Source organism: Pteropus alecto, unplaced genomic scaffold (assembly GCF_000325575.1).
Source record: "Pteropus alecto unplaced genomic scaffold, ASM32557v1 scaffold7, whole genome shotgun sequence".
Taxonomy (NCBI): Eukaryota; Metazoa; Chordata; class Mammalia; order Chiroptera; family Pteropodidae; genus Pteropus; species Pteropus alecto.
The window spans coordinates 34,340,044-34,358,304 of record NW_006494614.1 but is presented as its reverse complement, the minus strand read 5'-3'; the positions used below and the strand labels follow the sequence as shown (position 1 = coordinate 34,358,304).

At 33.6% G+C, this 18,261-nt stretch overlaps 1 protein-coding gene across 1 annotated transcript in view; it reads right to left on the bottom strand.

The window, feature by feature from the left end:
- The window catches only part of PKHD1 (PKHD1, fibrocystin/polyductin), a 413,647-nt gene that overhangs the window by 10,149 nt on the left and 385,237 nt on the right, over window positions 1-18,261 (bottom strand). The window contains exons 64-66 of the mRNA XM_006926447.3: window positions 15,396-15,503; window positions 8,879-9,037; window positions 4,890-5,012 (exon numbers count right to left, since the gene is read on the bottom strand). Coding sequence (XP_006926509.2) covers window positions 4,890-5,012; window positions 8,879-9,037; window positions 15,396-15,503 — 390 coding nt within the window. The remainder of the gene's footprint in view (window positions 1-4,889; window positions 5,013-8,878; window positions 9,038-15,395; window positions 15,504-18,261) is intronic.

Here is an 18,261-nt window from a genome sequence, read left to right as displayed (position 1 = left end):
GAAGAATATTGAGAATCAGAACATATGAATTGGCATGCCCCCTTTCCACCTCCGCCTTGTTGTTGAGTTCACATGAAAATGGAAAGATGGGATTTCAAATTGCCCCTCTATGCCTCTTGGAGTCCTATTGGTAGTTTTGATCAAGTTTTAGGAAGAATGGCACGCAATATGGGAACATATATCCCTTCTCTATGAAAAGAAGGGCTCAGATGTTTTCGATCCTTCCAGGTTCAACCACAGTCAGCTGCAGCATTGTCAGCTATCCTTACACCCTTTTGTCTTCCAAAACTTTCCTGGGCAACAAATACATGCCATGCCTGTAATTTGTGTGGGTTCTCGTCACTGGCTTCTTTTGCAATGGGAACACTAACAATGATCTCCCCTCGCTCCTCACCTCTCTTCCACTGTTCATGTTTTCCTCGTCCAGTCTCCGTGAGCTACATTTGGTGTTGGATGATGTGGATTCAGTATGGAAGGCCTGTACCTTGGAACCCAAATAGAATTCAAGCAGAGAGATGGAGGGCTGACCAACATAAAGAATGTACTCCACCTTGGTTTCTTATTTGCCAATAAGGGCAACACCCCTGCCCACATATAGAAGGAGCTATATGCAATGGTTAATAAATAATGTTAAATTATTAATTAGTTTATTAATTGATAAATATTAATTAATAAATAGCATACTGTTACTTATGCCTTTTCTAGATTATTTGTTCAAGTGAAAAATTATCGTTTATTTTTAATAAGCAATACTTGACAAATCAGGAAGGTACGAAAATTTTAAAAAGACGAAGAAAAAATGCATTTAATTTTACATTATATCACCAGTGATCTCCTTTTTTATTGTTTTTGTAATACTCAAGCAATGGAAGTGTTTTGGTAAATCAAATTTAACTCATTAATCCTTCTAGAGTTTACTTTGAAGCTTACTCTAGAGTATTCTTTGAAGTGTAAATCTAGACTGATAAATGTTCTAAATAGTCAAATTTACTAGCTCTATTTATAGACTAACGCTCCTATTGTCCTTTCTTTTCATCTCTTTTACTATATATTACATTGATTTATCTATTATCTATATCTATATCTAATTGAGGTTATTTTCATTAACATGCCCACATTTTCTTGTGTAGGTATCACACTGTCTTATGAATAGTAATAACATAAATATGATCGCTCTGGTTGAGTTACCCTTTACCACTTCCATAAAATAAATTTCTTATAAAAAAATAGCTGTGTATCGTATTTTGATACATATTTTGATCCATATTTTCTGAAAAATTTTAGAATTATCATACGCTATTGTACACAGTTTAAAATAACTGGAACTGTGTTAAACCTTAGTTAATTTAGGAATAACTGAGATGTTTGTAATATTAGTCAGTCTAATTAGAAACATGCTGTAATTTCCTATGTATTCAAGTCTTCTCTTTAAACTATTCAATAAAATAGTTTATTTTTATGTAATTCTAATATATCTCTAGTTAATTTTTTTCCAAGACAGCATATTCTTTGGTCACTATTATATATTTCATTGTTTCCTAACTGTATACCATTGACTTATACAATATTATTTTTGCATAGATTGACATATATTTGAGTAAGTCACTCAAGTTATTTATAAATTATAGGAGTTAACGGTTTAATAATTTGAGTTATTGTTAAATAACTATATCATCATCAAACTATCATATATTTTCTCCAACACCATCCTCTTAATTTTGTTTTACATCTGACTGTTTTTTAACATTCCAAAATACAGTTAATAATATTATGGTAAGATTGAGTTATATGTGTTGTCCTCATTAGAGTAGACATTCTTCTAACATTCCATTGTTAAATGTGATATTGGATCTTGGTTGCAAATAACTCTAGAACTTATTTAGTAGGCAGGCTTTTTTTCCTGATTATTTCACAGAAGTTTTCCTAAGGAATTGTTAGATTTTATTCATGTTTTTAAATTAAGAGATGTTCATATTCTTATTATATAACATCGACATGCTATTTGTTAATATTTCAGAATATAGTTTTACTTTCCTGGAAATGTGAGACAATTTCTAGCCCTAAGCTGTTTTTTCCCTCCAATTCCAGACATCTTAAGGCCATCTTTCTCCTCTCCTATCCCTGTCATCTTCATAGATTTGTACCTACAAAGGTACACTGATCGTCCTTTTTATTTCACATTCACATTAGTTGACAGGACTCTAAAGTGGTACAGATAAATCCCTGTAGTTGATGGCCATAGCCACACATGCATCATATCTTGCCATTTTTACATATCAGTTTCCCATTTCTAACACTGGGTACACAAATGTCACCAAAAAAAAAAAAAAAAAGGCCACTGGCCAGATAATGATCAGAGCATAATTTGAAGAAGACAGTGCTGAGGCCTAACAGTAGCAGCTGTCCTGGGAGAAGAAACTAAGGCGGCCAGCAGAGAGCACCACCAGAAGCAGGCGGTCACATTACGTCCATTAGGAGGGCCCAAAAGATGTCCTGTCATTCTCCCGTTGTTAATTGTAAACCTGAATAAATGTTCTAAATCTCTTTTGGAAAAAATAAGGATATTTTTGTTTAGTTTTGTTTTGCTTTCCAGCAGTTGAAAAAACTGCTTAACACAGGATTTTCTGGAAAGGGGCAAGGGAAAGAAGGGAGGTCCATTTCATTTCGATCCTCATCACTCACTCCAGAATAGTTAAAGCGGTCTAATATTGTAACGCTCTACAGTAAAAGTACTGCTGGGATTAGAAAAGATAGAGCATTTGTACAAAAGGATCTGGTGAACGCCAATATTTATATTATATATAAATATATATAACACAAATATTTATATTATATATAAAAGGCGTTGAGTGAACAAGAAGGAAGTGTTATAAAAGTTGGGAGAAGGGGACTATTCTTTTTAAATACAAGAATTTGGAAAAGAGAAAAAATAATTATTCTGAGATTGGAAGGAATGGTATGGTTTAGAAATGTGGATACATAGGGTGTTATGGTAATAGGCCACTGATAATTATTGTTAAGTGAATGATGAAGACGTGAATTCTGCAACTGGGAGGTCTATTGTTGTATATGGGACATACTGTCTTAGGGGAAAAAGAGATAGGGAGCGGAGGAGTGGACTTCTATAAGGCGTATATTAACAGACTGAAGAAGACATGTCTGTGAAACGGAGTGGAGGAAGATGAAAATCAAAGACATTGCAGAGGCAGAATTGATGAACCTTGGCTAGCAAAGGCATAGGGTGGTAAAGGGAGAACTAAGAGTTAAAGATAACTCTGAGATGTCTAGCCTGGGAGATCTGGGGGGCTATTAACCAAATCAGGGGACAAGACAATATTTGAGAACAAATGATATAAAACTGAGCTTTGACAAAACAAAGCTGGGCTCCCTTCCTGGCATTTCTGTAAACCTGAGTTTGTGCAAACTGGACAACCAAGCCCTGGGCAAATGAGATTTGAAACAGTGTGATATGATTTAAGAGCTAGAGGGACTAAACATGTAACTCAGGATAATAATATTCTTTCTCCCCTATTTAGCATTTTCTCTCATCTTTAAATTATTCAAATACACATCGTTTGTTGTGATTGTGTTACACTTAATTGTTTATTGCTTGGAATTATTCTTTCATTTTCCCTAAAATACTAGTCTTGTGTCTCAACCAAATTGGAAACTTAGAAAGAACAGGGGACCAGGTATCACCTCCTTGTAACTATACAGAGAGGACCTTATAAGGTACTAAATAAATATCAGGAAGAAAGAAATCCTTATATAATATTTACTGGTGGATAGAATCTAATTGCATCCGCTCATTCCAGTAGTCTCTCATCTAAATGTTACAATGACAAGCAATAGCTTTTGTCAGGGTTTCTCAACTTTAGTATTATTGACATCTTGAGCCAAGTAATCTTTATTGTTTGAGTGGTTCTGTGCATTGTAAGATGTTTACAGTAACTCTGCTCTCACTAGATGCCAGTAATGTGATACATGTATGCACCCACACACACACTCTTCAGAGTTCGCTGAACTAGTTAGATGCAGAACAACATTGGACTGCTGTTTTTTGATTAAGCATGCACTCAGAACCATTAGAATTCACATTCATTTCAAGCAGAAAATATAATTGGCTATTACTTAGAAAATAAGAATATTCTTCTCTTTAGAGCATATGTTTCAAAATATTTCAGATCCATGGAAATTATATGAATATTTTTCATACATCATATCCATCCTTAGCAAACCCATTTTTTGTTCTGTCTGCTATCTTTCTATTTCCTATGTCCTTAGAAGGACATGGGCAAAGCACTGGTCTGAGGCAAATACCTATCTTTTCTCTGCTTGGCACCAGTTCTAATGGTGATTTAGCTATATAACAAGCACAATCATTTGGCTTAAAGCACAATGTAAGCAAATAATACATTTTGCTAAAAGAACAACTAAATAACAAAGAGCTTAACAAAGCTGACTCATTTCTTGAGGGTTCTATATTCAATCTAATTTGCATAGTTGGTATTTGGCAGCTACACTCTCTTCTTTCCCAAATTCAATAATGTTGCCAAACTGGCAGCTTTGCAATAGCTAAGGGAAAGATTATATGCCTATATTCTGGTTTTCCCTTTCTCTGTGTAACAAATTCAAATGTTAAACCAATAATCTTCTACTACGTGAGAAAATATAAATATCAACTTGAATAATTGGTTAATAGATGAGTTATCAGTTAGATCAGCTAGATTCCTATGCTGGGGTATAATTTCTTTGAGATGACATAACAAAGACTGAGAGAAAGAGCTATAAACTAAATCAATTCAGAAATGAGCCATGAGTTGAGGGAGACCACAGTTCATCCACACTGGGTCTCTCTGGTGGGGATCATCCCCAGTGTCCAACCTTACCTTCTCCCACTATGGGGTCTTCTTTATCAGTCTCTACCTGTGATCCTTGGTGTTTGGATGAGACGTGGCTATGGTTCTTTTGATCATTAGTCTGGGATTCAGAAATATCTTCATTTTTTATTTCTAAATTAATAAGAAAAGAATTTAGTGTTTCTTGGTTTTTTTTTTTAGAATAAAATAACATTTATTATTTTAAATGAGCCCTAAGTATTGACATTTCTTATATGCCCCCACAAAATGATTGTGAGATACATGCAATAGAAAGTATGTAACACACCTAGAGCTTAAGGAATAATTAAATAAAATCTCATCTACTGACCATCAACTTTTAGGTATAAAACTGCACTGTCTAATATGGTAGCTACATTACGTGGCTATGGAACACATGAAATATGACTAGTTTGAATTTAGATGTGCTATAAATGTAGAATATACTCTTACTTTTGAAAACATATAAGATAACTAATACTTTTATATTTATTACATTTTGAAATAAGTTTTGATATATTAGGTTAAGTGGCTCCCAGAAAAATGAGATTATATGCCTCATTTTTGTGGTTCATGTCATATTTTTATTGAACAGAGCTGGTATAGAATGTTACTAATGCTTTTTTTAACCTTTTATTTTGAAGTAATTATAGATTCATAGGAAGTTGCAAAGAAATGTATAAAGAGAACCCATGCAACTCCCAGCTTTTTCCACTGTTAACAAGTTGCAGAATCGTAGTATATTGAAATTAGGAAACTGATATTGGTATAATCCACAGAGTTTATGTAGATGCGTGCTTTTGATTGAAGACTTTCTATCTTCAGTCTACTGCTGACTGAAGAGATGCTTTATCTTCTATTTGTTTGTTTATTAAATATAGTAATCAAAATATATATTTATGTTGCTCATGCTAGGCACTGTTCTCGGTAAACAATGGGAAAACATGATGAGTAAGAAAGACCTGGTCTCAGCCCTCACAAGACTTTTATTCTAGTTTGGATGGCAGGAGATAAACAAATAAATTTGTAATATAGTGTCAGATGATGCCATGTCGTGGCACATGATGATTGCTCAAGGAGAAGCCCTGTGGTGATTGAGCTTTGTGCTGAACTAGCTGATTTTTTCAGGGAACATCATTTTTGCATTGAAAGAACTTGAGAGGAATGATTGAAAGACAAATTATGGTTATTTGTACTTAGATATTTGGCAGATATATATTTTAAGTGAATGAAATGAGCCTATAACTTCAAAGAAACAACTTGCAGTACTTGTTGGGAGGAATAAAATTCAAGCCCTCATGAGAAATTTAGAAATTTGGAAAATTTGTATCAACTACAATTTTCACAGATTTCTAACTCTTAAAAGTCTATGTGGAAATTAACAAATGTGATTTTAAAATTGTAGAATAAAATATGTCAGCATTTGAAACATCTTCATGACTCGGTGAAACAACCTTTTCCAAAAAACCAAGCCTAATATTTCAAAATCGTGCACAGTTAAAAGCTCCACTCAATGTACTTTTAAGTAACCACCTTTTGGCCAGTATGGGTACAGTATCAAAGAAGAATATCTACAATTATCTGTAAATGCTATTAACTCATTTTCCCTTTGCCCCGAGAATACTCTCTGGTGGCAGGCACTTGCAGCTTCAATGTTTACCCTGAGATAATTCACAGATTACAGTCCTAAACTTACCCCCAAAGTTTGCCACGAAATAGCTCACTTTTATTATTATTTTTGCATCACTCTACTATATTGATAGTCTTTAGAAATGAATGATGCAAACAAATAACGGCGAGGTGATCCGGAGAGAAACACAATATTTTTGTGCGGAATGTGACCTTCTGCTTTGTGTTGTTCCGTGCTTTGAAACTTACCACACACACACAAAAATTATTAAATTATTAAATATGTGATCATCATATACATTTCTGTTACATTAGGATTAGAGACAAGTTATGTTTAGAAATAACTCCAAGAACAGTTTTTATATTTTATTCTCACATTGATAATCAGTCAGATTTGCTTCAGCTTCAAAGAGCGTGTTTATGTAAAATTAATGCTGACAGCAAGCTGCACTTTTTCTTTTCTAAGTGGGAAATGGGTTAAAATACTCTTCCCCTTTCTACTACGTATCTGCATGAAGCTGGATTTTCTTCATATACTTCAGCCAAAACAACACATCGCGACAAATAGAATGCAGAAGCTGCTTAAAGAATCCTGCTGACTTTTCTTAAGGCAGACTTTAAAGAGGTTTATAAAAATGGCATTATTTTCACTATACATTCTTTGGAAACAGGTTTTTTAAATAAAATATATGTTAATTATGTTAACATATTACGCATGTATTATTTTTAGTTAAAAAAAATTTAAAATTTTCTCTTTTAACTTCTAATTTGGAATTACTGATAGAATACACATTGATGAAATTCTTTGAGGTTTCCAATAGTTATTGAAAGTTAATGAGGTCTCAGGATCAAAATTTTATAACCTGCTGACAGACCATACAGTTGAATCAGAGAATCTTGTTCTCCAAGGAAATACAAATTACTTATACAAAGCTGATTACTATATACTATTTTTTTTCATCAAGTTCCTCATGATCTCTTTACATTTTTAAAAAAGGAAAGATAGAAGTCTTTGTCCATATATGCTAGTAACTGAAGAAAGAAGCTTCCCCTAGAGCTCGGGGACCAAAAGAGAAGAGATAGGGTCAGCAGAGCTTAGCGAGAGGTCCTTCCATGGTTGGTAGGTTTACCTGTAACATGGAGGATGAGAATTAAGTCACCTACTTCTTGGAATCATGAGATTAAAACTGATAAAAGGTCTTTGCTTTAAAACCAGAAAGCCCTACATAATTTCTCTCAATAACTCTCCTTCTCACCCCTCTCTTACGCACGCACACACACACACACACACACACACACACGCACGCACGCACGCACACACATAGAACTTTAGATTTAAAAACAATGGCCAATGGCCAAAACCTTGGGGTCAACAAATCACAAACAACATCCCAGGGTGAGATATCATTCTTCTTGAGAAAGACAGGACTCTTCAAGTTTTCTTGTAGTTTGTCCAGCCGGATCAAGACAGGGAGAGAGGTAGGCATATCAGGCTGAAGCTTAATAAAAAATAAATAAATAAACAGCGCATCCAGTGCATCTCTCAGAAATCCAAACATGGCAAATCTTCTAGAAGCAGCTCCAAGCGTCTTTCTTTTTCCTTTATTTTGACTTTCTCTCTTTGCCTCTCCTCATTTTGCCTTTTATATTCTGACTCTTGCTTATTACTTTGGTATCCTAATATTTCCTACTATCATAAGCATTTCATCCACACTTTGATAGGGAGTGTGGTGTGGGTGGAGTAAGAAATTTGTCAGTGCCCGATCTGCTCTCCCACAGAGTAGGACAGGAAAAAAAAGCCTCTTTTACAGAAACTCTTTCAGTGATTCTCCATCCTCCAGGCTAAAATCAAAACAAAAAACTACCAAGCACTCTCTTCCCTCTTCTGAAGAAGAGGACGTTTGACCCTGATTCTTGAACTCACCTTTTGGAGGGTTACCTGGGCAGTGGAGCATGTTGTTTCAGAGAATGAGATCTGGAACCAAACTGCTTGGCTTCTTCCTGAAAGTGTGACCTTGGCAAGTTACTTAGCCTTTCTGTGCCTCATGTTCTTTCTCCATAACATAGACATAGTGTTTATTTAGTATATACTTCATAGAGGTATTGTGAGGATTAGATAAATTCATATATCTAAAGCACTTAGAACCTGGACCATAGTGAGTATTCAATAAATATGAGCTTTTATTATTGTTGCTATTATTTAAAACTAGGTGATCCTTGTCTCTACTGTATGAATTGCACAATTTAGCTCCATGTGGTTTAATATGTGGCAAAAATTTATAAACATTTCTTTTTGAAAGAAGAAAACATTAATATATTATACATAATCACATTTTTCCTCAATATTTTTATTCTTAAAAAAAACTACATACTTCTGCTTTTGTTTCTCTTAAACCAACAGCACACCAGACAGCACAAGGCCAGCCATGAGACCATGGAGCACAGAGAAACAGCCAGGATTATGGTCGACCTCTCTGACCTAGTCACAGGTAAGATGGCAAATGGCCTGGATCGAGCTGTAAAATTGGCCCCTGTTTAAAAAAATAATAATAATGTCTCAAGAATAATGTATTAATAAGATGCTAATATAATATTGTGGGAAAATATGCTTAAATATTACATGGTACTTAGCAGTTTCAATAAATATTTATTGAATTAAATGATTAAATAAATAAACCAATAATAAATTCAAGATTTATATTTCTAGAGAACTACAAGAATCCAATTCTAATAATAACATACAATTGTACTTTCCAATTGTGTATAATACTGATGGGGAATTCTTCCAATTTTCCCCTTTTATTCTCAGATTTGCTTTCTCCAGCAATGCAAAATTTCAGTTTCACTCTTATCTTCCATTAATTAGAACAGAAATGCTCTCAGCTTCAGACTGTGCAAAACTATTTGCTCTGACAAATGTATCCTATTTAAAATGTATCCTATTTAAATATCCTATTTAAAATAATATAATATCAAAACTTGGGCTCAGGGATTCCTACTACAGAACCAAGACAATTTTTAAAGTCCACTCAAATTTCGTTATCTGGAAAACTGGGAGTAGAGCAGTGGTAGATAGATAGAGCCACTTTGGCTATGGAAGATGGGTGAAAATGAGTAACTTTCTTTACAGAGTGCATCTTTCTAAGAATTCATCCCAAACCTCTCTGCTTTTAACAGACTGATTATTTTGGTTCTAACCCATTATTCTTTCTAAACGATGCATAAAAGAATCTAAAAAAAAATACCTTGCCTATACACAGAAAAATCTGTACGCAAATTTTTATAGCACTTCTACTCATAATTACCCAAACCCAGAAACAACCCGAATGTTCTTCAACAGGGGAATGAATAAATCAACTGTGGCTTATCCAGATGCAATGAAATCCTACTCAGTCAAGAAGATAAAAATTTTAAAAAAAGAAGGAGAAAGGAGAAGGAAGAAAACCAAAACAAGACAGCCAGAAAGGGAGGAAGAAACAGAGAGAAACAAACCATTAATAATGTGAAACAACTGGAATGAACATCAAGGCATTATTATGCTGAGCAAGAGAAGCCCATCTCTGAAGGGTACATACTATACTTTATGATTCCATTTATATGACATTCTAGAAAAGTCAAAACTATACAGATGGAGACCAGATCAGTGGTTGCCAGAGATTAGTGGTAGTGGGAGGGGCGGATATGAGGAGAGAGGAAAGTATAAGGAAGATATTTGAGGGAAATGTCCTATATCTTGATTGTGGTGGTGATTACATGAATTTCTACATGTAATGACATACCAAAAAGATAAACTTTACTGTATATTATTTTTTAAAAAAGAAAAATTTTAATAATCTTATACTTTGGAAGGTGATAAATATGTTCATTATCTTAATTGTAGAGATGGTTTTATGGGAATATGTATTCATCAAAACTTATCGAATGGTATGCTTTAAGTATGTGTAGTTTATCATGTCAATTATACTTCGATACAAAAATTTTAAAAGAAAAGCTTGCCTATGAACATGAGTCATAGCCAATGTTTTTAAAGGAGCTTATTCAAACAAATAAACCTACTCTAAACCTCTGCTTTCATCTGAATCACTCGGGCAAAAACAAAATTTTTATTTTCTCTACTCAAAGAAACACTGTTTTTCTTCACTGTACTTTTCTTGGGTTGAACCTGACAATTTGATTGAAAGTCACAGTTAGATTTTTAGTCTTTCAACTCCTGACTGACTCAGTCCCAAAGCTCTCATAACAAAATTAGCTAGAAATGGCTCTCCTGTTTGTGCATCTTAACTTGAGACAAACTTGGCTTGTTGCTTATCAATTAGTTGCTTTTTATGGCCATCTGAGTAAAATAAATGTAGCCCAGGTATGGGGAAATGGATTTTACTAGAGATTTGCAGAAGTTAAAACAAAATTTCTTATTCTTTTATCCATTCTCTGATTGCTCGGTGATTATTTACCTTACTAAGTGGATGTTATTGTTCTCATTCTTAAGATATTTAAGAGCTAGTAAATGAGATGAGATACACATACACATGTTTGTAACACAAATCAGAATGTGACACATGCCAGCAGAGTAATGCAAATTGATTGCTGTGGAAAGATGTTTGTGATAAGCTGTAATCAAAAAAAGCATACCAGAAGAGAAAGTATCTAAGTTGGGTTTTGAAGCCTGAGCAAATAAAGGCAGAAAGGAGAAAAGATCAATTGATGTTTAGGAAATTAATACTGGAAAATACTGGTAATTAACGCTGGAAAGCATTTGAGACAAATTTTAATGGGCATTAAATATCATTTGGAAGGCCCTTGATTATATTCTGAAGCCAATGGAGTGTTGTAGAAAGAAAAATTCTGGGGGCCTGAAGTCAGGGAGACCGGTTTATAAGCCTAGAGAAGTAAGCTGAGTCTAAGGGTGGAGATCATCAGCTTTCAAATGTTTTTAGCAGCAAAACATTTTTTTAAATGCAATATTAGACATAATCTCAATATACTTACTTATTTATAAATAAGTAAATATTTGCTGTACCTATGATGTGTCATGTTTTCCTATACTCTGAGAACGTAATACAGAGCTCACCAGAATTCCTGTGTCTTTTGGAACTTAGGTTCTAATGGGGCACAGAGCACACAGACAGTAGACATACAGGCAAATTCAGAAACATTCTGATGCCAAGTAGTGGTAAGTGCCATGAAAAGGGCTAAAGTGAGGTTGGAAGATAGAGAATGACTGGAAGTGAGAGCAGGGTTGGGGATGGTATTGTAGGTTAAGTGATGCAGAAAGGCCTCTCTGAGGAGGTGACATTCAGGAAGAAACCTGAGTGAAATGGTGAGTGAGCCAGGTAAATTTCTAGAGGAAATGTATTTCAGGCATGGACATGGCGACTGCAAGGTAATTTCTCTAGATTAGATGGCAGGCAGCATTCTCAGCTCCCTCAGCCTTTTCCTGGCCCAGAAGCTCCTGAGAACCCCCTAAGAACTCCCTGGCTCCAAGAAATGATTACAAAAACCACAGCCTAGACTAGACCCAGGTAAATGATAGCATATGTGGAAAGGCTAGGTGGAAAGTCAACCTTTCTTGACAGTGTCTTAGGAAGTTCAGAAATGAATAATTGAGCTGGATTAGTCAACATATTAGAAAGACTTATGAGAATTCCATACACACTCGGTCAGAACCAATTAAACTATCAGTTCCTCAATATATTTCTAAAACAAGAATAATGATTTGCTCCTCTTTCTATTCGTTCCTTTCTCTAGGAAAGAAGAGGAAACATATTAAAAATTATTGCAAGTTTTCCACTTGATTCATAGATGAATGAAACAATAACAACATAAATCAATGCTTGTCACATCTATGACTTTGGAGCTTGTTAGAAATAAGAAATTTCATTGATTGGTCTATCAATGTGAGAATGAGGGCTGTTTTCTCAAATGTTTCTAGCACTAGAAATTGATATAATTGGAAATAAAGAGTTACTTTCTGTATATTTATGGCTAATCAACATGATGTCAAATTAAAACCACAATGAGAAATCACCTCCCACCTGTCAGAATAGCTAACATCAATAAAACAATAAATAACAAATGTTGGTGAGGATGTGGAGAAAAGAGAACTCTCATACATTGCTGATGGGATTGTAAATTAATGCAGCCACTACAGAAAACAATATAGAAATTCCTCAAAAAATTAAAATAGAGTTTTCATACAATCCAGCGATTCCACTTCTGGGTATTTATGAAGAAAACAAAAACACTAATTAGAAAAGATATAGACACCATTATTTACAAAAGCTGAGAAATAGAAGCATCCTGGATGTCCATCAATAAATGAGTAAAGTATATATACATACATATATATATACACACACATATATACATATACACATATGTACATAAAGGACATATATATGTATATATATAATGGAATATTTTCAACAATAAAAAATAATGAAATATTGCCATTTGTGACAAGCTGGATGGACCTAGAGGGTATTATTCTAAGTGAAATAAGTCAGACAGAAAAATAAAAATACCATACGACTTCACTTATAGGTGAAATCTAAAAAAACAAACAAATGAACAAATAAATAAGGCAAACCAGAAACATATCCATAGATATAAAGAACAAGCTGATGGTTGCTAGAGAGGAATGGAGTCGGGGATGGGAATAAAATTTAAACAAAACAAAACATGATGTCAATAAGGGGTCACAGAAGTACAGGCTTTTTAATGCTTTCTTTTTACCCTCCATATATTCTCTTTTAATTTAAACTTTTGTAATTTTATTCTGACAGAGCATCACCTCACAGACTTGGTTTTGAAAATTATGAAGAATGATTTGTGGAAAATGATAAAAAAATTTTTTTACGAGATAATTCCCAGTCTACTTTATAAATTATAGGTGGAACCTAAAATAAAGTAGTGCTCTAGTCAACGTGAACACCAAGTTCAGCTCAAAATCACAAGTGTTAATGAGAAGTTTTGTCTATACCATATTTTACTTCTGGTTTTATAAATTGTTCCTTAAAATAACCTTGATAAAGTATTTAGTCTTAGTTAACCATTGAGGAAATTAAAGGACAAAAGTCTCTAAGACAAAATGTCCAACTCTACATGTGTTACACTTCAAAATATATCCTTGGGAATCCCATGGCCAAAGATGCGGAACATGGCTATCTATGAACCTATACTTAAAATAGGATACCTTCATAGGTATTTAAAGAATATCTGCCTTATATAATTAATAATAATATTACCTGACCTCAGATGATATTCCCTTTATAAAGAAAGATGGTCCAAAACTTGGAATTAAGAGAAAAAAAATAATTACAGTTCTTATCAATGTCACATTGGGGCATTTTAAATAGGCCCATCCAAGGTTTATCAAATTCTCTGTAGCATACTTTTTTGACTTCATATTTAATATTAATTAAAGCTCAGGCTTGTTAATTGGTACAATATTGGTAAACTGCAAACGGTTTTTGTTCGGTAAAGATGCAAAGGATATCTGGGGACCTGTAACCTCAAAGGTTACAGTTTTATTGTCCTGTATCCAATTTAGCAAACTTATGTCAGCAGTTCCTTCCAGGCTATAGGATCTGTATCCCTCAAATGTTCCTTTACCGCTTTGCTATTCTCCTGATTTCCTCATTAATGAGTTCAAGAACCTGTTGACAAGTGCTCTTTATGTATTTTCATGAGAGCTACATTTTTAACTTTTTGAAAAGTGTACTATGACAGTTTGAATTTAAGTTTCATGAGGGAAGACTAATATCTAGCCTTAATTAAACATTTGTTTTTGAACTTCAGATACCTCACATCAAAACATTTGATTTTCTTTGCCATTTCCAGTGTTCTAACAGGTTTACATTCAGTAATGATTGTTCTGATGTATTTCGTAAAACTTTGCATTATCACACCTGAACATGAACTACTTTCTACAGCTGAATGTCTTATCAGATTAATTTACTTCACCAAAATTAATAATTAATTATAAATTTCTACTTTTCAGTTCAAATGTGATGTTAGTATTTTTAAAATTCTTTTAGATGGAGGTTTTTTTTTTCTTGGTAAATCACAATAATGAATGCTATATTTAAATCACTTTTTTCCAAGGTGTTAACTGTGTTTCTATCAGAGTTCAGTCTCTTAAAAAGAGCATATCAAAATTTGTACTCTTGAGGTCTAGAAAAATAATAAAGGACAACAATAAATAACAAATTAGACATAAAAAATTGCACTCCCACCACTCCTCTGTATGAAAGAGTAGTATTTTACATAGGTTCATCTGGCTTTGAGGTTTAACGCACAAACTTATTGAATAGTATGATCCTCTAATAAAGCAAAAATTGTGAAGAATATTTCAGAAGTGAGATTTTTTAATGTTTTGTCAAGAACTGGATTGTATAAAAATTTACACTCACTTTATACCTATCCGTACTTCTAAAATACCAAGATTTTGAATGGTATACTCACCATTTATGGGATGGGGGGGCAAGTGAATGAGAAGAGTAAGAGTGAAAGAGAAAAATTTATAATATTCAATGTCCCATAACTCTCCTTTATAAATTAAAAATTTCTAATTAATACCCAACCAAATGCTATCAAATATCATATAATTTTTAAAAAATGTAGAATAAAGTAAATTTTAACAACTACAGGAAAATGTACATTTGGATTCTTGCATTTGAATCCTGAAAAATGTACCAGGATTCTCCTGAGGCTTAATTTCTACATGTGTTCTTGCTTCTCACACCTTATTGTTATAATTAAGTGATTTTTTTCTCTAAACTATGATGACTCCTTATTTATAATAGGAGCTATTCCTATTATAAAGAAGAGCCTATTTAAAAAAAAATAATAAAAGAAACAGATAATAAACACACACTGTATTGAAATTACCTGGAGGGGAAGTGACAGTAAAAATAAAGTGCCAATTCGACCCAGAAATCAAAACTGCCAAGTTGGAGAAGCTTACATAACCATCTTGCGTTTCTGCCAGAGTACACCCTACAAACAAACACAAAAACAAAAAGTAAATGTTAGTTACATACTCAAGAGCAATTTCTTCAGGTCTTCCCTGTAGAGAAGCAATTGGATAATAAAGGAAAAACATTTTTTAATTAAAGAGGTTACTAAATCCATCAGGGTTTTCTTAAACAAGTCTTGGAACCAAATAATCTAAGATAGAATAATAATAACAGCTAACATATATGGAAAGCTTAACCTCACAGTGCTTTATATGCATCATTATAAATAAACTCACAAAAACCCTATAAAATATGTTATTATCTATATTATTTAGAGATCAGGAATTAGGCTCATAAAAGATTAAATCACTCAGTGCTGGAGTTATAGCCCTAATCTGCCTAATTTCAAAGTTAGCATTCTTAACCATTACTATAAATTGATTTTTTTATTACTGAATGTCTCTCAAGAAAGAAAGACTATTATCTTTCCAGGTGGTCAGTTTTTATTCAAAGGATCTATAGTTTATGTGATAGCAGAGTCGGCCAATGGATCAAGACTTCAGCAATGCATGAAATCATGACTGATAAAGGCTACCGTGAATTAGTAACTTGAATTGCCTGGGCTATGGTTTCCCTGAATAAAATGCAAAAAAAAAAAAGAAGAAGGTTTACATCTTCTAAAAATAGGCCATCCATTTATAAAGTGAAAGAAGACAACTCAGTATCACATTCACAATTCTATTAATTAGTCTTCTGACTCCACTATCCTCAAATTACTTTGCTAATTAACAGCTGCTATGTTTCACTCTAGAAATGTCACTGTGATTGGTATGATGGACAATGAGTTAGGAGAGTGTTCTTAACATTTATAAACTAGTTGGAGATCTTTAAGGCTGAAAGGTATCATAAAGATATAACATGCTTAGTGTTACATTTTTCAATTCAATTGCTCAATCTTTTTTGTGAAAACATTGTCTTTCCTCATCAATTTTGCAGAGCTAACTAAAACTTCGTTCTTCGGAAACATCTTTTTCTTCATTTCAGCAGAGTTCCAAAATAAATAAAATGCCCAGAAAAAATGGAAATAAATAAGTCAAGACTGAAATAAATGATAGGCGCCCATGATAAATGCAGTTTATACTCTTTAAAACCTATATGCATCAAAATTATGGTCAATAAACTCTTGCAAACAATGAACTGCAGAGTACAGATGTTCAACATGAAATCGTTTGCTGCAGTTTTTCCTTTGACAAACGTCCTTATTGTTCTCATCTTTGGAGGAATACAAAACAGCATTTAATCGAAATGTGTCCATGGAGCACAGTGAGTCTGCCTCGTAGAACAGCCGCCAAACTGCCTAATGGAAAGTGCTTTAGCTTCAAATGGGTTTGCTTTTGTGTTAAATACCAGCTTGCCTCAGAGATCTCTACAAAGATTCCCATATATATCTATGATATTCTCAGATTTGAAGCATATGCACCCGAAAGCTGAGGCAGTTGCTGCCAAGTACAGTATATTACTCCAGGGTTCATCATATCTCTGGAATGGTAATTGTAAAATGTACAAATGCCATTGACAGGCTCCCCGATCAAGCTGGTATAAACAATGTACTGGCTGAGAGAACTTGGGATGAGATGGGAGTGTTGGGCTTGTGCAAGACTGAAATTGATTATATGACTTATCAAGGAATGCTACCTGAATATGTTTCTGCTGGGCATATGGTTGTTAAAATAACTTTCAGCGCAAATTCTCTGCCATAGCTATGCCACTCACCTCTAGCTATATATACTAGAAAACTGTTACATCCATAATTTGGAGATTTTATTTAAAAAAAAAAATTAAGAACTTTTTTTTTCTACAACTAAGATCTATGATTAAGTATCAAAGGATTTGAAGGGTCCTTAAATAATTGTGTTTGTGTGTACAAATCCACTTTTTCATTAACATTTTAAAACCTCTTTTTTTTTTCTTTTTTTTTTTACTGAGGAAGATCTACTGAGACAAAAGAACATGAAGTTAAATTGCAGAATAAAAGATTTAGACTAGACACATAGCTATGGTTTTGTTGTTGTTATTTTGTTTTTCTGCAGGAAATACTTAGAATAAGTTATGTAATCCATCACAAATGTTTTTGGTTTTATTCTTTCTGAAGTCAAGAAGTATTTCATGATGGTTTTAAAAGAAACTTCCAATCATATGAAATAGGATGTTTTGGTGATATGAGCATTCTTAAAATAGAAAACTACATAAGAATTTTTTCCCTACTTCATAACACACTCGAAAAAATATATGCATAGAAGATAACCTCAGCCTGTTCTTCATACTTTCCCACTGAAGCTCTCAAGAAGGAAAATGATGACAATACTGATCCAGGTGAGTCAGCTCGCTTAGCTTGAATTGGTGTTAATAGAATAATATAGCAAACAGTTTCATTCTTCACAGTATGATTCTAAGTGAGTCAGTGATAATATCCTTAGGATAACTGAAAGAGAAATAATGAAGGATTTGGGGGGAGTGCTAAGTATCAGGAGTAGGGCAAAGTAAAGTGTGGAGTCTGAGTGAGTCATGGTATAGGAGTAAGGTATGGAGTATGAATTAGACACGGAACATGAGTAGGTACTGTGTATGGGTAATGTATGAAGTACAATGAGATATGGAATATGACTATAGAGCGAAGCTTTGGAGGATGAATAAGGTATGAAGTATAAGTAAGGTAAAAAAATGGGTAACTGAACTGTACATGTGAAAATGGTTAAAAAAGTTTCACGTTCTGTGTATATTACCACAATATTTAAAAA